This window comes from Jaculus jaculus, chromosome 2 (genome assembly GCF_020740685.1).
Source record: "Jaculus jaculus isolate mJacJac1 chromosome 2, mJacJac1.mat.Y.cur, whole genome shotgun sequence".
Lineage (NCBI taxonomy): Eukaryota > Metazoa > Chordata > Mammalia > Rodentia > Dipodidae > Jaculus > Jaculus jaculus.
The window spans coordinates 214,161,700-214,186,496 of NC_059103.1; the positions used below are offsets into that span (position 1 = coordinate 214,161,700).

The 24,797-nt window shown below is 45.6% G+C and overlaps 1 protein-coding gene across 1 annotated transcript in view; it reads right to left on the reverse strand.

The window, feature by feature from the left end:
- Positions 1–134: 134 nt before the first annotated feature.
- Positions 135–24,797, reverse strand: part of Iqank1 (IQ motif and ankyrin repeat containing 1) — a 55,943-nt gene continuing 31,280 nt past the window's right edge. The window contains exons 3-13 of the mRNA XM_045142854.1: positions 8,301–8,434; positions 7,976–8,140; positions 7,708–7,899; positions 7,460–7,585; positions 1,570–1,712; positions 1,444–1,504; positions 1,252–1,344; positions 902–1,010; positions 720–813; positions 513–647; positions 135–438 (exon numbers count right to left, since the gene is read on the reverse strand). Coding sequence (XP_044998789.1) covers positions 135–438; positions 513–647; positions 720–813; positions 902–1,010; positions 1,252–1,344; positions 1,444–1,504; positions 1,570–1,712; positions 7,460–7,585; positions 7,708–7,899; positions 7,976–8,140; positions 8,301–8,434 — 1,556 coding nt within the window. The remainder of the gene's footprint in view (positions 439–512; positions 648–719; positions 814–901; positions 1,011–1,251; positions 1,345–1,443; positions 1,505–1,569; positions 1,713–7,459; positions 7,586–7,707; positions 7,900–7,975; positions 8,141–8,300; positions 8,435–24,797) is intronic.

Genomic DNA, 24,797 nt, shown 5'->3' on the forward strand with positions numbered 1-24,797 from the left:
CCCGGATGGGGCCTTGCCCTACTTCCTGAGAGCCAGTGTCCTCTCACTGGGGTCTGGGCTGACTGAAGGATGGACTTGTGCAGAGTCGTGGTGGCAGCGCCTGTAGCACATGCTTTATTGATTGAGGGGTGGCACTAGATGCCCCCACTGGGCAGCTGTACACGCACTGGGAGTAGGACCTGCAGCTGGTCAGCTGGTGGCCACCGTACCCGGGTGACAAAGAAGAGACGAAAGTGCTCTAGGCGCGCCTCCTGGAACTGGGTGGGGCTGTACTCGGGCCCATCAGTGGGCCGCAGCAGTGACAGGTACCCTTCCTGTACCAGCAGCCCGCGGCTCAGCAGCGCCTGTGCCAGGCCAGGCTGCACTGCCTCCAGCTGCTGCTGCACGGCTGAGAACAGGTTCACCTCACGCAGGTCAAACACCAACGGCTTCCCGTACCTGTGGGCCCATGGCTGGTGAGGTGCGTGCAGGGCCTGCCTGTGGTTGCCCAGATCCCTCCCTGCCCACCACACCTGAGTGCCCCCAGCAGAGCCAGCCGAATCCTCTCTGGCCGCAAGTGCTCTGGATTCATGGTGTCCACGTAGTTGGTATCCTGATAGCGTAAGAAGATGGCTGCCTGGCCGGAAGGGTCAATGACAAGAGGCCACCTGAGGGCAGCCGTTAGGTCACTGCAGTCTGTAGGCACCTCTGAGTGACCCACACCCATCCGCAATACTGACCGTCCATCAGCGCGGATTCGGTCACCCACGTCCTTCATTAGCACATCATGGAGTTCAGTGACCTGGCACTTCAGTCCAGGCTCTGCCTCCTCCTCTGTGGGGATGTTTGCAGTAGATGGGCGATTCCAATGCTGGGCCCTTCCCTGGCCTCCCCTCCAGACTCCCCAGGGCCCTAGCCCCACCCTCCTGGGTCTGCTCCCGCAGCTCCAGCCTGGCCATGGCCAGCATGTCCTCAGCCTTCTGTGCCTCCTGCCGCAGTCTGTCCACTTGGGCCTCTGCATCCTTGATGGCCTGGAGAAGGGGCCACACTGACGACCTCCCACCTGCCTGTCCCCTCCACCCACCTGGAGGCTTGCTTTGCCCATCCGCTGCCTGGACACCCCAGGTGGATGTTTGACAGGGCCTCCAGGACCCCACCCCTGCCCACAGGTGCTGGTGCAAGGTGGGAGGCCTGTAAAACCAGGCTTGGGAGGTGAGGCTTCAGGTTGGTGCAGAGCAAGGAGGGTCCATAAAACAGGGTACACCATGTCACCTGCAGTGTGAGTTCGGTCTTGCCCATGCACTTCTGCTCACATTTGTCATGCTCTGTGATCCTTCTGTTGAGCTCGCAGTAGGCCTGCTGCAGCTGGTAGGCAGGCAAAACCCACAGACCTCAGCCAGCCCCACCCTTGGCCCTTGGGCCCTCCCCAGGGGCTCCTGAAGGAGGCCCTAGGTCACAGCTCACCTCCTTGTGACACTGTTGCTGCTCCTTGGTCAGCTGCTGTACCTTGAGGTTGATGCTGGAATGGGAGGGAGTGGGGCCATCAGAGGCCTTCCGCGCCCACCTAGGGTGACCACTGTACCCACTGCGCACCGCTTGGCTTCTGCTTCCTTGTGCTTCTGGGCCTCCTGGGCCCGGCGCTGCCGCTCAGCCTCCATGTTCTGGAGCATGGCCTCTGTGAGGCTTAGGTCCCACGACTGCAGCACACTGGCCACTGTGGGCAGTGAGGCCACCTAATGATAGAGCATTTGGCACATGGAGTTCCTGTGCTCTGATAGTTTATAACCTATAAAGGTACTTCCCCATTTTTCAGGGTTTAGGAAGGTTAGGGTCCAGAGGTCCTGGCCATTATGACCCTATATCACAAGTTCTCCTGAGCCCACTGTCCAAGTCCAAGTGGTCCAAGCTCCAGTGACAGGGCCACCTTTGCCCCAGCTTTCCTCCCATTCACCCCCACACCAGCCTCTTTTGCCTCTGTCCACTACTCATCCAAAGCCACTATGGGCCTCTAGGCTGCCTGGAGCTTCATTTCTCTGCCACCCACCTGCAGATGAACCCTCTAGAATTGAGCAGTTGGAGGCACCAAGACCAGAGCCTGCCAAGAGTGAGTGCTCATACCTCTATCTCACCACTCGGGAGACAGAAGCAGGAGTAATCACTACAAGTTTGAGGCCAGCCTAGTCTACATAGTGAGTTCCAGCCCAATCAGGACTATATAGTTTTTCTCAAACAAAAAGGTCTCAAGCCTCCTTGTCCCTTTGGAGTCAACAGGGCACAGCAACTGGTTGGTTTCAGATCCCTACTGCCTAGGCAAGCCACTCCTGTGCCTGACTATAAGGATGGATGGACATGATGGGGTCTGGAGGCAGAGATGGTGAGAAGGTGCTTCAGGAAGGGCTGCTGACTGCCAAAAGGCTGACAACACAGCTGACAGCACATGTCTCCAGCCTCCTCATACACTGAAGAGTTAGATGGCTGTTGGTCCCATTTCATTCACTCCAAGACAGGATATTAGCTCAAGGCCCCACAGAACCTGACTCAGTGTTTATACTTTGAGGTGCTTTACATATACTCGAGTAAGCACATTTTTAGACATCCAGTTTTAAAATAGCATCTAGCACCTGCTGGCACAGCTAAGACAAGCCCAAGGGCTGCCTGTCCCTGCTCTTCACAGCTCTGCTATGGAGTGAGCGAGGGCACTGGTCCCCACCACCCCTTATTGTCTCCTTGAGCAGACCTAGAAAATTCCCACACTTATCCCCCACAGCCACATTGTCCTTTCTTCTCAGGGCCTTCCACTGCTCTGCTGTCCTTCACAGCACCCATGTCCTTGCATTCCAGTCTCCTACAAGATACTTCCTTGTGGAGATCCATCCTGTCCCCTGTTACCACAGTCCTGCTCACCCTAGTGACTTAGACCCTGTTCTGCCCCACTTTTCATTTTTCCTTAGTATGTTATACTATGGACTGACTGAATGTCCATTGTCTCCCACTAGCATGGGCTTTTTACAATTTTATTTTCATTTATTAGGGAGAGAGAAAGACAATGGGTGTGCCAGGGACTCCAGCTGCTGCAAATGAACTCCAGATGCATGCACCACCTTGTGCATCTAGCTTATGTGGATCCTGAGGGATCGAACCTAGGTCCTTTGGTTTCTCAGGCAAGTGCCTAACCACAGTTGCAGTCAGGTTTGCATTGCTGGTAGAAATCACCCAACCAAGAGCAGTTTGTGGGAAAAAGATTTATTTTGGCTTACAGGTTCGAGGGGAAGCTCCATGATGGCAGGGAAAATGACGACATGAGCAGAGGGTGGACATCACCCCCTGACCAACATAAGGTGGGCCATAGCAACAGGAGAGTGTGCCAAACACTGGCATGGGGAAACTGGCTATAATACCCATGAGCCCACCCCCAACAATAGCACTGCCTCCTGGAGGTGTTAATTCCCAAATCTCCCATCAGCTAGCATTTAGAACACCTAGCTTTATGGGGGACACCTGAGTCAAACCACCACATTTTGCCCCTGACCCCCATAAACTGATAACCATACATGATGTAAAATGCAATGCATTCATCCAACTTTTAAAGTCCCCATAGTTTTTATCAATCACAATGATGTTCAAATATTCCCATAGTCCAAGATCTTTTATCTGAGCCATAACACCAAAAAAAAAAAACTCTCAAAAAATTCATAATGGCACAGAATAAACATTCATACTGCAAAAGATGACACTGGGCATAGCAAAGAAATATTCAACTAACACAGGATTTAAAACAACCAGAGAAAACATCAAACTCTGTAGCTTCAAGTCCAACAACTCTAGCCAATGACAAATCTCCAAGTTCGATTAACCAGCAACAAGTCTCTGGCATTCCAATTCCACTCCTCCAGCTAGGCTACTCACAGTCCTGGAAAACTTCATCAGGCCCAGCAGCTTTCCTTAGCAGCCATCTCCACGGTTCATCCACATGGCCCCATGGGGTCTCCATACAGGCATCCAGCAAACCTGCTTCACACTGCCCATGGCCATTTCCAAAACACAAGACAGTGTTGCAAACTCAATGACCCTCTCTTTCCTCCATTTCTTACACTCCACAATACCAGGTAGGGTGCCAATTTGTTTATAAATTTGGGAATAAAGCAGACTTTGAAGAATAGGACATTCCTTGAGCACTCAGGTCCCTTCAAAAGAGTCTACATTTTTCCTGTTGCCCCAACGCAGATCAACTGGCCCAATCTCAAAGGTTATAATCTCTCAATTGCAGCTGAACTGGCAGCAGTTCACCCAAAGGTTTTTCTTTCTGTGCCATTAGCTGCTGAGCCATCTCCCCAGTCCTCTTGATTCCTTTTAAATTGATATTGGGGTGCAGAGGATAGGGAGTGGGTTTAGGGCTACTAAGCCACATTCCAACCTTGCATTATGTTTTTTAGATTTTTATTTTATCTCCCTAATTGGCTGCAACTCTTGACATTTTTAGTAGTTTTTTTAGGGTTTCAGTGAACCCGTGACATCACACACTTCACAGAGCTGAGGACACTTACGATAAGACATTTGCATTTCCTGTTCCCAGTACTTGTGACTTTTGTTACACATCCAATGTACAACCTTGACTAGTGTAATTTTCTGGCTCTTAGGAATTGCTTTCTTACTGCCTGATCAGTCCAGTGTCTTGAAGCTACATGTGTTCATATCTTTGCAAATATCCTTGAATGTTGCTGGAAATATTTCAATTACCTGGAAAGTTTTATCATTTGAGTCATGCTTCAAGATTTTTGGGCTAGATCAAAGCAGCACCTGTTGTAAGAATAATTATTTCTCACTCCTGAGTACCTTACTCAATACTCCAATACTCAATCCTCCAACACCAACACTCCACTGAGCATTCAACACCTACGAGTACTCAATACCAACAGTCCATTGAATATTTGGTGCCCATGAATTCTAAATATCAATACTCCGTTGAGTACTCTGTTCAACACCTATGAATACTCAATACCAAACTGAATACATGATGCCTGTGAATTCTAAACACCAATGTTCCATCGAGGATGCTACTCAAAACCCACAAGTGCTTGTTCCTAATATTCTTTTAACACGCTACTCAGTGTGCATGAGGGCTTGTTACCAATACTCCATTGGGTCCTCTACATCATTCAGATGGTTCTTTCTCAGCCTTTTGTACATTCCTCACACACAGGAGCCAATGAATGCTCAACTTAATAACTCACCAGACCCCCAACATCTCTGGGACTCTCTCTCTGCAGCTCTCCTTGGCACTGGCCATCACAAGCCCCCATAGTTGCCCTGGACTCTTACTTCTGTCACCTCAACTCAGAGAATGTGCTCTGCATGATCTCCCTTCTATGTTGAGGCCTGGACATCCCATGGTAGGACTCCCTTCACTTTTTGGCCTCTGGGGTCATTTTGTGACTTGCTGCTTCAGTGTCTTGGGGGGAAGTTTTTCTGTGTATTCAGGCTTTGTACCTGTCTCAGGTACATCAGGTCCCTACTGCTCCACATGAAAGCAGAAATCTCTGGTCATTTTGTCCCAATCCTTTTTCTCTTATTTCGTTTCAGATCACTTTTACTACTAACTCTTCTGATTGGCTGACATCTTTTCAGTCCAATCTGCATTGGTGGCCAAGTAGCCTTCATTGCAGACACAACTTCCCATGGCTCGGAGCTTGGGTCCCTGTCCCATACTCTCAGCGTTCTTGTCTGCCAGATCACCATCTGTTATTTCAGTTTCAATTAAATTAATTGATGTTTCTCTTCTAGGTATGTGATGTTTCTTTGCACGCTGGGTAACCTTATTAAATTTTTACTTTGAAGCCGGGCATGGTGGTGCACACCTTTAATCCCAGCACTTGGGAGGCAAAGGTAGGAGGATCACTGTGAGTTCGAGGCCACCCTGAGACTACATAGTAAATTCCAGGTCAGCCTGGGCTAGAGTGAGACCCTACCTTGGAAAACTTTTTTTTAACTTTGAGATGACTATATTTTATAGGACAGGGTCTTTCAAAAGTTATACAATATTCCCATAGGGCCTTAGCAAGTTTCCCCAAGGGTGACCTCTCACCTAGCTAGTACAAAGCATGGCTGGACACCAGCAGGACCGTCCAGGCTCAAGCTATTTCAGTGATTATGCATGCACACATGTGTATGTCCTGCACAATTTACCATAGGCAGACATACATAACCTCACTACAATTGAGATTTGGAACTGCCTGTCACCTCCCTGATCCAAGCTGCTCTTCCTCACTAGCCACACCTCTCTCTTCTAATCTCTTCCCCGTTTCCAAAATTTTGTCGTTTTCAGAATGCTATGTAGGTGGGGTCTTGCATGTAACTTGTGAGACTGGCATTTTCTCACACAAGTCTCTGGAGAGCTGCCCAAGCAGTAGCACGCATTTCCAGCTCCATCCTCAGCTCAAGAGGCAGTCAATGGCATGGGCAGGCCACCTTTCAGCACTGAAGGGTGTCAGGGCAATTTCTAGTTTGAAGCACCAACAAAGCTGTGGTGTGGATCCTTCCATTTTACTTGAATGAATGCCGAATGATGCCACTGTTGAGTTAGCATCTAAATGCATGTTAAGATTTTCAAGAAATGTCAAAGTATTTGCAGAAAGGGCAAGCCACTTTACATGTCTACCAGATCCAGCATGCCAGCTGCCTACCAGTCCCGGGTTTCTCCCCGCCTTTGGTCAGGTGTTGTGACTAGGACTCAGCGGTGCAGGACGGTCCTCTTCCTGCCCCTCCTTCCTGGTGGGCTTGTCTGCTGTTGAGGCTTGAGTGTTTCTACATCTCAGCCAAGCCTGCTGTCAGGTAGGGTTGCAGATACTCCTTCTTGTCAGTGCTTATCTGCCCTTGGCAGGGTCTTGTGTAGAGGAAGAGTTTTGCATTTTAATAAAATCCAATTTCTTTCTTTTTGGATTATATTTTTGGTATTGTATCTAAGAATTTTTCACTACTCCCTAGGGCTCAAAGATTTTTCTCTGAAGTGTGTCTAGAGTTTGACAGTTTACATTTTAGGCTGAAATCTCCAATTGGAGTTAAGTGTGTATGGGTGGTGGGGGTCATATGAAGGACCTTTACTTGGGCTGTGGATGGTCTTTGGCTCTAGTGCCAGGGGTTGACATGGGCATCCTTCTTGATAGGGAATGTTGCGGGCACCACTTCCCACTGCTCCCGGTTGCCAGCCCTGTAGCTGCCCACCAGTCTTCTACCCTCCATGTCCTCCAGGCACTGGCTCTGGTGGGTCCTCTCTGCACCCCCAGACTTCTGCCCACATCCCTTCACCTGCGGTGGGTGGGGGGAAGAAGGTCAGGCCCAGAGTAGCACCCACAGAAGGAAAGCCTGGGTGGGGTTGGCATGCACAAGTTAGGGGTGTGCATCTCCCTGGGTAGCCCAGGCTAGTCTCCCGGTCTGATTGCCTCGGACTGCGGTGCTGAGATTTCCGGTGTGCCCGGGGCCACACCTGCTCTGGAGTGCTCCCATCGTCTGCATACACGCGGGGGTCAGCTCCGAGCTTTAGGAGCACCTCCACAGCTTCCAGGTGACCCCCGAAGGCGGCTCGGTACAGCGGCGTCCTGCCAAAGGAGCCCTGTGGGAAAGACGGTGGCGGTGAGCACTGCGGAGGGACCCAGAGGCCCTGGAGCCTGGCACCGCGCAAGCGTCCACGCCCCACACCCAGCACCCCGCAAACAGCGCCCACGCCCCGCCCACCTTGCTGTTGGGGCTGGCGCCCAGCTCGGCCAGCAGCTGAATGGCCAGGGCCTGCCCGCCCGCGGCCGCCTCGGACAGCGGCGTGTTCCCGTGCCCGTCCTCGCACTCCACGGTGGCCATGCGCCGCTGCAGCCGCCGCGCCTGGCCCGCCTCGTAGTGGCCCACACCCTCGCGGGTCAGCGCCCGCTCCACCTGCGGCCCGGGGCGGTCACCGGCGGCTGCGTTGCCCCCGCGTTCCCCCCCGCACCCCGCGCCCCGTTGCACGGACCTCGGCCAGCACGGCGCGGATCTCGCCCACGTCCCCCTCGAAGGCGGCGTCCAGCAGGCGGCGGCGGCGCTGCAGTTCCTCCCGCCTCGCGCGCTCCGCCGCCTCCTCCTGCTCGCGCTGCCGCCGCGCCGCCTCCTGCTCCCTGCGCACCAGCGCCAAGTAGGCCTGCCACGGGCCGCGCCAGGTCACTGCGGCCCCAGGTCAGGGTCCCCAGCCCCAGGCCACTGCTTACAGCCTAGGGTCCCCGTCCGTCCATCCTGGCTCGTGGCTCTCCCCGCTCCCCGCCGGGCCGGGCCTCGCGTCTCTGCTGGCCGGTCCTGCTCACCTCCTGTTGCAGCTTCTCCATCTGCTCCAGGTACTCCCGGCGCTCCTGCTCACGCTGGACCCGTTCCTTTCTCGCCAGGTGTTGCCGGAAGGCACACTGGATAACAATGGCGGCTCGGTCCTCAGCAGCTGGCCCTGGGTGGAGAGAATGGGGTGCAGACCCCAGCTCCCTATTCAGGCCAGGATCCATGTAACTGCTGGGACCTCTGCCACACAAAAGACCAAAATGGTACTCAGAACCCTGCAAGTCAGGGGCAATGCTGTAGTCCCAGCACTTGGGCAGGCCGAGACAAGAGGATCCCTGGAGTGATCCAGGGGTCTGAAGGGAGAAAAAAGACAGAGTAGGACTTCTGTTAAGATGGTGGTGTAGTGGCTGGCCAAAGCAGCCTGAATTTAAGGAGAAAAACACCACAATACACTCTTCTACTAAAAAGTGAAGGTGTATAAGGAATTAACAAGCACAGCAGAGAAGCAGAAGAAACCCAGAGCTTCTAGTAACCACGCAACCAGCCAGAATCTGAGCCCGGCACCGGTCCTGATCAGGGTCATTGGGAAGAAGCAAGCCAGGCCCAGCCCTGCCTGAGCCACAGGAGCAGAACCCAGGTGGGGGGACTCTCCACTCACACCCAGCCTCTTAACAAAGTCAAAAACCTGAAGGAGAAGACAGCATGGACCAGCTGAATGGATCCTGAGGAAGAGGACCATGGGGACCAGCTACACACCTCAGGTACAACTTCAGGCACCCTCCACAGCCTCCCCTCCCACAACAGCCAGTGTGGGAAACCAATGGAGACATGGGGAAGGGAGACCAGCCACCCAGCACCCAGAAAAGATGACCAATGTAGCGGACCCACTGACCCAGCCAGCCTAGCAACGCCCACAGCGCAGTAAAGAGGGACCCAAGCAGGCACAACACATAGGTGAGATTGGAAGCCATTCCAAATGGTAACAGGGGTCTGGAGAGAGAGATTAGCAGTTAAGGTGCTTGCCTGTAAAGCCAAACGACCCAGGTTCCTTTCCCCAGGACCCATGTAGCCAGATATACAGGGTAGAACATGCATCTGGAGTTTGCAGTGGCTGGAGGCCCTGGCTCGCCCATTCTCTCTCTCTCTCAATCTCTCTCTCTCTCTCTCTCTCTCTTCCTCTTTGCTTCTTTCTCTCTCTCACAAATAAATAAATAAAAATAATTTTAGATTGAGATGGGGAGATAATATGATAGAGAATGGAATTTCAAAGGGGAAAATGCGGAGGGGGGGAGGGAGGGTATTACCATGGGATATTTTTTATAATCATGGAAAATGTTAATAAGAATTGTGAAAGAAATAATAATTTAAAAAAACGGTAACAGGGCCTACTTAGATCTGTCAATCGCTGCTCCAAAACCTGGTATATAGGCCTACATTGGAAGTGCTAATTGTACCTTACATGTCAGGGCAGGTTATGTATTAGATTTGATTGATGGTCAGCTTTGCCATTCTTAAATACACTGTGTTTGGGATGGAGGGATGGTTTAGCGGTTAAGGCATTTGACTACAAGGCCAAAGGACCCAGGTTCAATTCCCATGACCTATGTTAGCCAGATGCACAAGGGGGTGTACGTGTTTGGAGTCTGTTTGCAGTGTCTGCAGATGCTGGCGCACCCATCCTCTCTCTCTCTGTCCCTCTTTCTCTGTCAAATAAATAAGTAAGAATAAAATATAAAACTTAATTACGCTGTATTTTGGGGTTGTTCTTTATTGCTTCTTGACTTGTAGTGCCTTTGTCATTGTTTTCTGTCATTCTTGGGGCAGGGTCTCACTTGGCCACAGGCTGATCTAGAACCCATTACAGACCAGGAATCTCAGTCTACCAGTTGACAGGATTAGGGGTGTGGGGCAACATATACCCTAGGGACATTGACTTTGTTAGATTATCTGTTTGTTTTAATGCCCACTCTTGCATAAGTACTCCATGCTGGTTTTGATTGAGTGTGTATAGTGCTCAGTTGAATTTTAGAATTTGCCTGTATTTTGCTCCACCCAGTGTACTACAATACTTGCACAACGGGCAAAGTCGACACTTAGGGTCATTCCTGCTTCTACTCTAAGAATAATATAAGAGCCACACCCGGCACCTTAAGCTCCTACCCTGAAGATATATAACATCTGATTTACAGTGCAGATAATTAGAAAACCCAAGCATTAAACTAACCTAAGAATCAAAAATCTCTACATTATACCAAAAGAAAAACAAAAAGTCAAGACAATATAATTCTCCAAAAATTATAAATCCAACAGAAATAACTTCCAGTGACACTGATTTAGAAGAAATGTCTGACAAAGTTTTCAAAAAAAATGATTATAAACATGTTCAAAAAAATCAAAGAAGAAAACAAACTACTGAAGGAGAACATAGGAAACTAACTTAATGTAATAAGAACATCAATAGAAGACATGAGTAAGGAAATAGAAATACTGAATTAAAAACAATTAGAAATACTAGAAATGAAAGCCACAGTAAGTCAAATAAAAAACTCTATAAGTCTCACCAGTTTAATGGATGAAGGAGAGGACAGAATATCTAAACTAGAAGACCAGGTGGCAGATCTAATACAGTCCAACAAAGAGAAAGACAAGCTAAGAGGAAGGGATGAATGGGATTTTCAAGACATTCAGGACACTGAAGAGATCAAATGTAAGAATTCAGGGCATAGTAGGCAAAGAATTTCACTCTAAAGACATAGCAGGTGTTTTCAACAAAATCATAGAGGGAAATTTCCCACAAATAGGAAAGGAGATGCCAATACAGATATAGGAAGCCTTTAGAACACCAAATAGACAAAACCAGGAAATTACCTCTCCTTGCTATACTATAATTAAACTACTAAACACACAAACCAAAGAAAATATATTTAAAGCAGTTAGAAACATTAAGTCACTTATAGAAGCAAGCCCATCAGGATAACAGCAGATTACTCAACACAAACTTTAAAAGTCAGAAGGGCTTAGAATGATGTATTCCTAGTAGTGAAAGATATCAACTGCCAATGGAGATTACTTTATCCTGCAAAACTACCCATCAAAATTGATGGAGAAATAAGGACACTCTACAACAAAAACAGGCTAAAGGAATATATAACCACTAAACCTATACCACAGAAAATACATGAAGGGATCCTTCATGCTGAAGTGAAAGGGAAGCACACACATAAGGAAATAGGCAAAAATAAACTATACAAGAAAGTAAAGGAAAAATAGAAAGAACTACAAAACAAGAATAGTAAAATAAATACATACCTTTCAATAATAACTCTTAATATCAATAGCCTCAATGCCCCAAAGAAAAGACAGGGTTGCAAACTGGATTAATGGTCAGGATCCTACTGTTTGTTGCCTCTAAGAAATTCACCTTTCCATAAAAGACAGATACAATCTTAGGGTGAGAGGATGAAAAATGGTATTTCAAGCAAAGGGGACTAGAAAATGATCAGGTGTTGCTATCCTAAAATCAGACAGGGACTTCTGGTTAAGATGGTGGCATAGGAACCACCCCAAAGCAGCCTAGGGGAGAAAAAAACCAAAAAATAAAAATAAAAAAGCCACCAAAATACACTCTTCTACTAAAAAGTGAGGTGTATAAGAAATTACCAACAGCAACAGTGAAGGAGAGATGCAGAGCATCCAGAACCCATACAGGCAGGCAGAAGCAGCTAGAGCAGCGGCAGCACCAGGGCCGCGGGGCCACATCTGCCAGGCTCGGCTTGAGCACAGGAAAAGCCAGGTGAGGAGATTTTCCACTCACACCGGAGCTCTTCACAAACACAAGAAACGTAGAAAACCCAGCAAACAACAGAGGAGCAGTTCATGAGGTAGAGGATCACTTGGACCAGCAGGAGAACTAGATCCACCATCCACAGCCTCCCCTGCTCCACCACCAGTGCAAGCGCCATCAAGCAGCAGAGACCAAGGGAAGGGAGATCACAGCACCCAACACTGGTGACCAGAGCAGGAATCCAATGACCCAGTCAGCCTACTTGAACCCACAATGCACCAAAGAGGAACCCAAACAGGAGTGTAATATAACTGAGACCAAAATCATCCCAAAAGGTAACTGGGATTACACCAGGTGAGTACCCGCCAAATAAACCTGGTATATAGGCCTGAGCCAGAAGTGTTAATTGTGCCTTCCATATCAGGATAAATTATATGTTAAATCTGATGGTCAGATTTGCCATTCCTAAATAAGCTATATTTTGGGCTTGTAATTTGTTGCTTCTTGATTTATAGTGGCTTTGTTTCCTCTTCTGTTGTTCATTAGGGAAGGGTCTCACTTGGTCACAAGCTGACTTGGAACCCTCAACAGACCAGAAATCATAACCTCCTTGTTGACAGGATTAAGAGTGTGGGGCGCCACACACCCTAAGGGACAGTGATATTGTTAGAGGATCTAGTTATCATGATATCTACTCTTGCACATATACTCTGTGCTTATTTTCATTGAAAGTGTACATTGTTTAGTTAAATTTTAGAATCTGCATGTATTTTGTTCCACTCAGCCTACTTGAATAATCCCATAGCAGGCAAACCCAGCATCTAGGATCACTTTTATAGATGCTCTGAGAGTCTTGAGAGCCACACCTAGCACCTTAAGCTCCTATCCTGAAGATATATAACATCAGATTGATTGATACATCTAATAATAACTGTAGCTAACTAGAAAATCCAAGCATTAAATTAATCCAAGATACAAAAATATATACATTATAACATAAGAAACACAAAAATCAAGACAGTATCAATCCACCAAAAAGAATGAATGCATCAGAAATGACCTCCAGTGAGAATGAGTTAGAAGAAATGCCTGAGAAAGATTTCAAAAGAATGATTATAAATATGCTCAAAGAAGTCAAAGAAGAACTCAAAGGAATGAAAGAGGAAATCAAAGGAATCCAAGAAGACACCAATTTAATGAAATAAAGAGGTCAATACAAGACATAAATAAGGGAATAGAAATAATAAAGAAAAACCAGTCAGAATTACTAGCAATGAAGAGCACAGTTAATTAAATAAAAAACTCTGCAGAAAATCTCACCAGTAGAATGGATGAAGGAGAGGACAGAATGTCTAAACTAGAAGACCAGCTGGCAGATTTAATACAGTCCAACAAAGAGAAGGACAAACTAATAGGAAGGTATGAATGGGAATTTCAAGATATTCAGACACTATGAAAAGATCAAAAATAAGAATTCAGGGTATGGTAGGAGAAGAATTTCACTCCAAAGGCATAGTAGGTGTTTCCAATAAAATCATAGAAGAAAACTTCCCCCAAATTGGGGAAGAGGTGCCAATGCAGATAAAGGAATCCTTTAGACACCAACCAGACAAAACCTGGAAAAAAACCTCTCCTCGACATATTATAATTAAACTACCAAACACACAATCCAAAGAAAAAATATTGAAAGCAGTTAGAGAGAAAAATCAAGTTACCTACAAAGGCAAGCCCATGAGGATTACAGCAGATTACTCCACACAAACTTTTTTTTTTTTTTTTTGAGGTAGAGTCTCACTCTAGCCCAGGCTGACCTGGAATTCACTATGGAGTCTCAGGGTGGCCTTGAACTCATGGCAATCCTCCTACCTCTGCCTCCCAAGTGCTGGGATTAAAGGTGTGCGCCACCATGCCCAGCTTCCACACAAACTTTAAAAGCCAGAAGGGCTTGGAGTGATGTATTCCAAGTCCTGAAAGATAACAACTGTCAACCAATGTTACTTTATCCTGCAAAGCTATCCATTCAAATAGATGGAGAAATAAGAACATTCCACAACAAAAGCAGGCAAAAGAATATTTGAGGACTTCCAGTTAAGATGGGTACCACGCCAAAGCAGCCTACGGGGGAAAAAGACCAAAAAAACTCAGCAAAATACACACTTTTACTAAAAAGTAAGGTGTATAGGAAATTGAAGTGGCAGTGGAGAAGTAGAAGAGATCCAGAGCATCCAGAGCCCGCAAAGGCCAGGAAAAGCGGCTCGGGCAGCTTGGCCAACCACCGCGGCGGCAGCGCACCAGAAAGCCGCCAGGCTTGGCTCAAGCTGCAGGAAAAGCCAGGTGTGGGAGCTTCCACACACACCACGCTCTCCACAGCTCAGGAAACGTGAAGGGAGAGTGGCAGTGAGCAATGGAGGAGCAGACCACGAGGTAGAAGCACATGTGGAACAGCGAGAGAACCAGAGCAGCTGTGGCTCCTTCCCCTCCCCCACTGCCTGAGCCCAGCTCCGGCAAACAGAGCAGGGGTCCCGGGACCCAGCCATGCCAACTGGAGCCAACAGCAGGACCCAAGCAGGAGCAGAGTTCGGCAGCAACATCAGTGGCTCCGGCACCGGTAACTGCGGCCCCAGAAGCAGCAGACCCAATCGCGGCGGCAGCAGCAGACCCAGTAGCGGCAGCAGCGGCAGACTCTGCAGCAGCAGCTTCAGTGGCAGCAGTGGCAGTGGACACAGCAGCAGCAGCTTCAGCAGCAGTGGTGGCTCCAGCAGTGGCAGCTCCAGCAGCAGCAGAGGCAGCAGCAGCAGTGGGTCTAGCAGCAGCAGCTTCAGCAGCAGCAGCTACAGACCCAGCAGCTGCAGCTTAAGCAGCAGCAGTTCCAGCAGCAGGCGTGCTGATCTGCAGGGCCACACTTGCCAGGCTCGGTTTGCCCCACAGGAAAAGCCAGTGCCCAGCTCCAGAAATCAGAACAGCAGCCCGACGACCCAGGCAGCAACTTGACTGAGACCAAAATCATACAAGGTAACTGGGATTGTACCAGGGAAGGGTCTCACTTGGTCGCAAGCTGACTTGGATCCCTTAACAGACCAGAAATATTAACCTCTCTGTTGATAGAGGATCTGGTCGTTATAATAACTACTCTTGCATACATACTTGGGGCTGTTTTTGATTGAATGTGTACAGTGTTTAGTTAAATTTTAGAAACTACGTGTATTTTATTCCACTCAGCCTGCTTGAATACTCCTATAGCAGGGAAACTCAACCCCTGAGAACATCTTTGTAGGTACTCTGAGAGTCTTAAAAGCCACACCTAACACCTTAAGCTCTTACCCTGAAAATATATAACACCAAATCAATTAATACAGCTAAGAACACACAGCTAGCTAGAAAATCCAAGCATTAACTTAATCCAAGATGCAAAAATATATACATTATAACACAAGAAACACTAAAAAGCAAGACGATATAAATCCACCTAAAAGTATTAATGCTTCAGAAATGTCCTCCAGTGAGAAAGAGTTAGAGGAAATGCCTGAGAAAGAGTTCAAAAGAATGATTATAAATATGTTCAAAGAGGTCAAAGAACACATCAAAAGAATCAAAGAAGATGGGCTGGAGAGATGGCTTAGCGGTTAAGCGCTTGCCTGTGAAGCCTAAGGACCCCGGTTCGAGGCTCAACTCCCAGGACCCACGTTAGCCAGAGGCACAAGGAGGCGCACACGTCTGGAGTTCGTTTGCAGTGGCTGGAGGCCCTGGCGCGCCCATTCTCTCTCTATCTGCCTCTTTCTCTCTCTGTCTGTCACTCTCAAATAAATAAATAAAAATGAGCAAAAAAAAAAATTTAAAAAGAATCAAAGAAGAAATCAAAGAGGAAATCAAAGGAATAAAAGAAGACTCAGGACTCCAATTTAATGAAATAAAGAAGGCAATAGAAGACATAAATAAGGAAATAGAAATAATAAAGAAAAACCAGTCAGAATTACTAGCAATGAAGAACACAGTTAATGAAATAAAAAACTCTACAGAAAATCTCACCAGTAGGATGGATGAGGGAGAGGACAGAATATCTAAGCTAGAAGACAGGTGGCATATCTAATACAGTCCAACAAAGAGAAAGACAAACTTATAGAAAAGTATGAGTGGGAATTTCAAGATATTTGGGACACTATGAAAAGATCCAATATAAGAATTCAGGGCATAGTAGAAGGAGAAGAACTCCACTCCAAAGGCATAGTAGGCGTCTTCAACAAAATCATAGAAGAAAATTTCCCCCAAATTGGGAAAGAGGTGCCAATGCAGATACAGGAAGCCTTTAGAACCCCAGCCAGACAAAACCCAGAAAGAACCTCTCCTCGCCATATTATAATCAAACTTCCAAACACACACACCAAAGAAAAAATATTGAAAGCAGTTAGAGAGAAAAATCAAGTTACCTAAAAAGCAAGCCCATCAGGATTACAGCAGATTATTCAACACAAACTTTTAAAGCCAGAAGGGCTTGGAGTGATATATTCCAAGTTCTGAAAGATAACAACTGTCAACCAAGGTTACTTTATCCTGCAAAGTTATCCATTCAAATAGACGGAGAAATAAGGACATTCCATGACAAAAGCAGGTTAAAGGAGTATTTGAAGACAAAACCAGCTCTACAGAAAATACTTGATAGAATCCTCCATGCTGAAGAAAAGGAAAGCACAGATATAAGGAACCTAGAAAAAACAAGCAATACTCAAATACTAGTTAACACAAGAGAGCACAGGTAGAACCAGAACCACACAAAAAAAAAAAAAAAAAAAAAAAAAAGGCAAACAGAAATACACACCTTTCAATAATACCTCTTAATATCAACGGCCTCAATGCCCCAACGAAAAGACATAGATTTGCAGACTGGGTTAAAAAGCAGGATCCTACAATTTGTTGTCTCCAAGAAACTCACCTTTCTACAAAGGATAGACATCATCTTAGGGTGAAAGGTTGGAAGACGGTGTTTCAAGCAAATGGGCCTAGAAAACAAGCAGGGGTTGCTATCCTAGTATCTGACAAGGTAGACTTTAGTCCAACGTTAGTCAAGAAAGATAAGGAAGGTCACTTTATATTGATTAAGGGCACACTCCAACAGGAGGACATTACAATCCTAAACATATATGCACCTAACATGGGGGCTCCCAATTTCATCAAACAAACACTATTAGAACTAAGGTCACAGATAACACCAAACACAGTGGTGGTGGGTGACTTTAACACCCCACTCTCATCAATTGACAGGTCATCCCGGGAAAATATAGAGAGGCATCTGGACTAAATGAGGTCATAGAAGGAATGGACTTAACAGATATATATATACAGGACATTCCATCCAAAGGCTGCAGAATATACATTCTTTTCAGTAGCACATGGAACATTCTCTAAAATAGACCATATATTAGGACACAAAGCAAATCTTAACAAATTCAGGAAAATTGAAATAATTCCTTGCATTCTATCTGACCACAATGGAATTAAACTACAAATCAGTAGCAAGAAAGGCTATAGAGCATACACAAAATCATGGAAACTAAACAATACACTACTAAATGATGAATGGGTCAATGAAGAAATCAAGAAGGAAAACAAAAAATTTATAGAGTCAAATGATAATGAGAACACAACATACCAAAATCTCTGGGACACAATGAAGGCAGTTCTAAGAGGTGAATTTATAGCCTTAAGTGCCTATATTAAGAAATTAGAAAGGTCACAAGTAAATGACCTAATGCTTCACCTTAAAGGCTTGGAAAAAGAAGAACAAGGCAAACCAAAAATCAGTAGACGGGAAGAAATAATAAAGATTAGGGCAGAAATTAATGAAATTGAAACAAAAAGAACAATCCAAAGTATTAATGAAACAAAGAGTTGGCTCTTTGAAAGGATAAACAAGATTGATAAACCCTTAGCAAATCTGACCAAAAGAAAGAGAGAGGAGACACAAATTAATAAAATCAGAGATTAACAAGGTAACATCACAACAGATTCCAGAGAAATTCAAAAAATCATAGGGACATACTATAAAAGCATATACTCCACAAAGTATGAAAATCTGAAAGAAATGGATGACTTCCTTGATCTATATGACCTACCTAAATTAAATCAAAATGAGATTAATCACTTAAATAGACCTATAACAAACATGGAGATCCGAACAGTTATCAATAATCTCCCAACTAAAAAAAGCCCAGGCCCGGATGGATTCACTGCTGAATTTTACCAGACTTTTAAGGAAGAGCTAACACCATTGCTTCTTAAGCTTTTCCAGGAAATAGAAAAAGAAGGAATTCTACCAAACTCCTTCTATGAGGCCAGCATCACCCTGATACCAAAACCAGGCAAAGCTAGAACAAAAAAAGAAAATTACAGACCAATCTCCCTCATGAACATAGATGCAAAAATTCTCAACAAAATATTGGCAAACAGAATACAAGAGTATATCAAAAAGATCATTCACCCTGACCAAGTAGGCTTTATCCCAGAGATGCAGGGATGGTTCAACATACGCAAATCTATAAATGTAATACATTACATAAACGGGTTGAAGGACAAAAATCACATGATCATCTCATTAGACGCAGAGAAAGCATTTGACAAAATCCAACATCCCTTCATGATAAAAGTCCTACAGAGACTGGGAATAGAAGGAACATATCTCAATATAATAAAGGCTATTTATGACAAGCCTACAGCCAACATATTACTAAATGGGGAAAAACTGGAAGCTTTTCCACTAAAATCAGGAACAAGACAAGGGTATCCACTGTCCCCACTTTTATTTAATATAGTTTTGGAAGTCTTAGCCATAGCAATAAGGCAAGAGACACACATAAAAGGGATACAAATTGGAAAGGAAGAGATCAAGTTATCATTATTTGTAGATGACATGATTCTATACATAAAGGACCCTAAAGACTCTACTAGCAAACTGTTAGAGCTGATCAAAACCTACAGCCATGTAGCAGGATACAAAATAAATACACATAAATCAGTAGCCTTCATATATGCTAACAACAAACACACAGAGGATGAAATCAGAGAATCACTCCCGTTCACAATTGCATCAAAGAAAATAAAGTACCTTGGAATAAACCTAACCAAGGAAGTAAAGAATCTCTACAATGAGAACTTTAAAACACTCAAGTGAGAAATTGCAGAAGACACTAGAAAGTGGAGAAACATCCCTTGTTCCTGGATTGGAAGAATCAATATTGTGAAAATGGCAATCTTACCTAAAGCAATCTACACATTTAATGCAATCCCTATCAAAATTCCAAAGGCTTTCTTCATGGAAATAGAAAAAGCAATCCAAACATTCATTTGGAATCTCAAAAAACCTCGAATATCTAAAATAATACTGAGCAACAAAAATGAGGCTGGTGGTATCACCATACCTGATTTTAACCTATACTACAGAACCTATACTACTACTCACATCTGGGTCCTCTAGTCTGCTCCATTGATTTACATGTCTGCTTTTGTGCCAGTACCATGCTGTTTTTGTTACTATGGCTCTGTCCTCTCCCTCATTCATCCTACTGGTGAGATTTTCTGTAGAGTTTTTTATTTCATTAACTGTGTTCTTCATTGCTAGTAATTCTGACTGGTTTTTCTTTATTATTTCTATTTCCTTATTTATGTCTTCTATTGCCTTCTTTATTTCATTAAATTGGAGTCCTGAGTCTTCTTTTATTCCTTTGATTTCCTCTTTGATTTCTTCTTTGATTCTTTTGATGTGTTCTTTGACCTCTTTGAACATATTTATAATCATTCTTTTGAACTCTTTCTCAGGAATTTCCTCTAACTCTTTCTCACTGGAGGACATTTCTGAAGCATTAATACTTTCAGGTGGATTTATATCGTCTTGCTTTTTAGTGTTTCTTTTGTTATAATGTATATATTTTTGCATCTTGGATTAAGTTAATGCTTGGATTTTCTAGCTAGCTGTGTATTCTTAGCTGTATCAATTGATTTGATGTAATATATTTTCAGGGTAGGAGCTTAAGGTGTTAGGTGCGGCTCTTAAGACTCTCAGAGTATCTACAAAGATGTTCTTAGGGGTTGAGTTTCCCTGCTATAGGAGTATTCAAGCAGGCTGAGTGGAATAAAATACATGTAGTTTCTAAAATTTAAGCACTGTACACATTCAATCAAAAACAGCCCCAAGTATGTATGCAAGAGTAGTTATTATAACGACCAGATCCTCTATCAACAAAGAGGTTAAGATTTCTGGTCTGTTGAGGGATCCAAGTCAGCCTGTGACCAAGTGAGACCCTTCCCTGGTGCAATCCCAGTTACCTTGGATGATTTTGGTCTCAGTCAAGTTGCTGCCTTGGTCGTAAGGCTACTGTTCTGATTTCTGGAGCTGGGCACTTGCTTTTCCTGTGGGGCAAACCGAGCCTGGCAAGTGTGGCCCTGCAGATCAGCTCCCCTGCTGCTGGTATTGCTGCTGCAAAAGCTGCCACTGCTGGGTCTGTAGCCACTGCTGCTAAAGGTGCTGCTGCTGGACCCACCACTGCTGCTGCCTCTGCTGCTGCTGGAGCTGCCACTGCTGGAGCCACCATTGCTGCTGAAGCTGCTGCTGCTGTGTCCACTGCTGCTGTTCCCACTGAAGCTGCTGCTGCTGAGTCTGCCACTGCTGCCGCTCCTGGGTCTGCTCCTGCTGGGTCTACCGCTGCTGCTGCGACTGGAGCTGCTACTGCTGGGGCCGCTGTTACTGGTGCCAGAGCCACTGATGTTGCTGCCAAACTCTGCTCCTGCTTGGGTCCCGCTGTCAGCTCAAGTTGGCGTGGCCGGGTCCCGGGACCACTGCTCTGTTTGCCGGAGCTGGGCTCAGGCGGTGGAGGAGGGGAGGGAGCCGCAGCTGCTCTGGTTCTCTCACTGCTCCACGTGTTCCTCTACCTTGTGGTCTGCTCCTCCATTGCTCACTGTCACTCTCCCTTCAGGTTTCTTGAGTTGCGGAGAGCGCCAATGTGAGGTAAAGCTCCCACACCTGGCTTTTCCTGCGGCTAAAGCTGAGCTTGGCGGCTTTCTGGTGCGCTGCCACCGCAGCCGCTTTTGCCGGCCTGTTTGGGCTCTGGATACTCTGGATCTCTTCTACTTCTCCGCTGCCGCTTCAATTTCCTATACACCTCACTTTTTAGTAAAAGTTTGTATTTTACTGAGTTTTTTTGGTCTTTTTCCCCCTAGGCTGCTTTGGCGTGGTACCTACGTCGCCATCTTAACCAGAAGTCCCTGTGCTGTCTGCTTCTTGACTGAAAACACAATGTGACCAGCTCCCTCACATTCCTGCCTCCACACTGTGCCTTCCTGCCGGGCGCGCTGTGGGCCTTCTTCCCTTCAGCAAGGAGACCAGTATTACCAGTAATTAGTACAGTTCGTACACCTCCAAATGTTCCCTATGGGATGCAAAGGACCCCCCAAAATGATCAGGCAACTGAAGAAAAATGATGTCACTGGAAAACAAGAGAAATGACAACATTCAAAGCAGACCCAGACAGAGTCAGTAATGGTGTTCTTAGACACAGACTTCAACATGATCATGATCAACATAGTTCAAGACTTAAAGGATGAGGTTGACATTGGAACCTCATGAAATTAAAAAGCTTTTGTATAACAAAGAACACTGTGAATAGAGCAAAGAGGCAGCCTATAGAAATGGAGAAAATCTTTGCCAGTTATATCTCTGACAGAGAATAAATATCTAGGATATATAAAGAAGTCAAAAAATCTAAATAATAAAAAATTAAACAACCCAGTAAAAAAAAAAAAAAAAGGCTATAGAACTGAGTAAAGAGTTTTCAAAAGAGGGCTGGAGAGATGGCTTAGCGGTTAAGCACTTGCCTGTGAAGCCCAAGGACCCCGGTTTGAGGCTTGGTTCCCCAGGTCCCACGTTAGCCAGATGCACAAGGGGGTGCATGCGTCTGGAGTTCATTTGCAGAGGCTGGAAGCCCTGGTGCGCCCATTCTCTCTCTCTCCCTCTATCTGTCTCTCTGTGTCTGTCGCTCTCAAATAAATAAATTTAAAAATAAATAAATAAATAAATAAAAATAAAGTTTTTTTCTTAAAAAAAAGAGTTCTCAAAAGAAAAATGGTTAATAGACATTTAAAAACATATTCTACATCCTTAGTCATCAGGAAAATGCAAATCAAAACTACTTGGAGATTCCATCTCACTCCTGTCAGAATGGCTATTATCAAGAAATCATGGGGGCCGGGTGTGGTGGCGCACGCCTTTAATCCCAGCACTCGGGAGGCAAAGGTAGGAGGATCTCCGAGAGTTCGAGGCCACCCTGAGACTACATAGTGAATTCCAGGTCAGCCTGAGCCAGAGTGAGACCCTACCTCGAAAAACCAAAAACCAAAAAAAAAAAAAAGAAATCATGGGGCTGGAAAGATGGCTAAGTGGTTATAGGCACTTACTTGCAAAGCCTGCCAGTCTGGGTTTGAGTCCCCAGTAACTACATAAAAGCCAGATGCATAAAGTGACACATGCATGTCCCTCTCTCTGTCTTTCCTTGCAAACAAGTAAACATAGATTTGTAAAAAGAAATCAAATGACAATAAATGCTGTAAGGATGTGAGGCAAGTGTTCTCCTTTGTTGGTGGGTTTAAACTGGCACAGCCATTATGGAACTCAGTGTGGAGGTTCCTGAGACAGCTAAAAACAGATCTACCATAGGACCCAGAAATAGCACTCCTAGGCACATACCCTAAGGACTCTGATAGTTACCTTAGAGACATTTGTTCATCCATGTTTATTGCTGCTCTATTTACAACAGCTAAAAAATGGAACCAGCTTAGATGCCCTTCAACTAATGAATAGATAATGAAGATGTGGTATATTTACACATGGAGTTTTATTTAGCTGTAAAAAATGAAATTTGCAAAGAAATGGATAGATTTGGAAAATATTATGCTAAGTGAGGTTACTCAGGCTCAGAAAGCCAAACACTGCATGTCTCTCTCATATGTGGAGCTTGGCTTCCAAGATTTAGATCTGTATGTGAGCTGGAGTAAAAGTAGTGAAGGCCAGGAAGCTTGATAGGGGCTAGGAGGGAGGGAGGGAGGGAGGGAGCAGAGGGGAAGCTATAATAGATATGTAAGTAGAGGGGCAGAGCACTATGAATGAACTGGTCTAAGTGGGGTCAGTGGAGGAGAAAAGAGGAGAGGAGGGAGTGGGAGGAGGGTTAATCAAAATTTAAGAACTGGGCTAGAGAGATGGCTTAGTGGTTAAAGAACTTGCTTGTTAAAGCCTAAGAACCCAGATTTGATACCCCAGTACCCACGTAAAGCCAGATGCAAAAAAGTAGCACATGCATCTGGAGTTCATTTGCAGTAGAGGCCCTGGTGTGCCCATATTCTTGCCCCCCTTCCTCTTTCCCTCTCTCTGCTTACAAATAAACAAAAATTAAAAAAATTAAGATCTATGAATAAGCTATATGGAAGCCTATGTTTTTTGCTAGCGATATATAAAAAAATGTTTTAAAGCCGGGTGTGGTGGTGCCTGCCTTCGATCCCAGCACTCGGGAGGCAGAAGTAGGAGGATCACCATGCAGAAGAGGTGGAAGAAAGAATGTAAGAGCCAAAGGAAGGGAGGAGTGCTTTGCAATACTATCTTCTAGACAAAGTGCCATAACACTCATGGCCTCACAGTGGCTGATACCACCTATACAAGATATGTATAATAGGAGGAAAAAAATGGTGACATCAAAATAGAAGAGATCTGGGGCTGGAAAGCTTACTTAGTACTTAAGGTGCTTGTCTATGAAGCCAAAGGACACAGGTTCAATTCCCCAGGACCCATGTAAGCCAGATGCATGCATCTGGAGTTTGTTTGCAGTAGCTGGAGGCCCTGGCATGCTCATTTTCTCTCTCTCCCTCTCCCTCTCCCTCTCTCTGTAATAAATAAATGTTAAAAATAGAAGAGATCTGATTGGACATGAGGCACGCTCAGTAGTAGGGAACTCATATCTGGTACTAGAAACCAAGTCAGATTCCCAAAGTCAGGAAAGAGTAGTCTGGCACACCAAAAATCTCCTAAACAACTTTATACATCCCTTTAACCTAAATTGCTCTCATACTTGTCTAGAGAATCTGTTTTATTTTATAGATGGTAGGGAAAATGAGGAGATCCTAGACCCATCTATAAGATAAGAAGATAGCTGACTGCCTGCCATGAGACTTTCTACCTCTACCACTTCTGCCAGAGCCCAGGAGAAATTGCAGAGAAAGCAACACCGTGAATACTGCTCTTACTGCTAGCCTGAACACCAGCCCCAAGGTGATGATGACAGACACTTAGAATAATAAAAACCTATGGAAGCAGAAATCCAGAGGCTATAAAGAACTCAACAGTAAAGCCGGGCGTGGTGGCTCACGCCTTTAATCCCAGCACTTGGGAGGCAGAGGTAGGAGGATCACCATGAGTTCAAGGCCACCCTGTGATGACAGAGTTAATTCCAGGTCAGCCTGGATCAGAGTGAGACCCCACTTTGAAAAACAACAACAACAACAACAAAAAAGAACTCAACAGTAAAACAGACTGCCAATGGGTCTGCCATGGTTCAGGGAACTTTGTGGGAGAGGAGATAGAAAGATTATAAGAGCCACAGAGTGGGTAGAAATACCTTCAAACGCAGTCCTTTGCTACCCCATAGGGACTACTGAGGCCTTCATGACCCCACAGTGATTACCATAACCCCACTGAGGAGGCTGCCAGGGCAACAGGAGT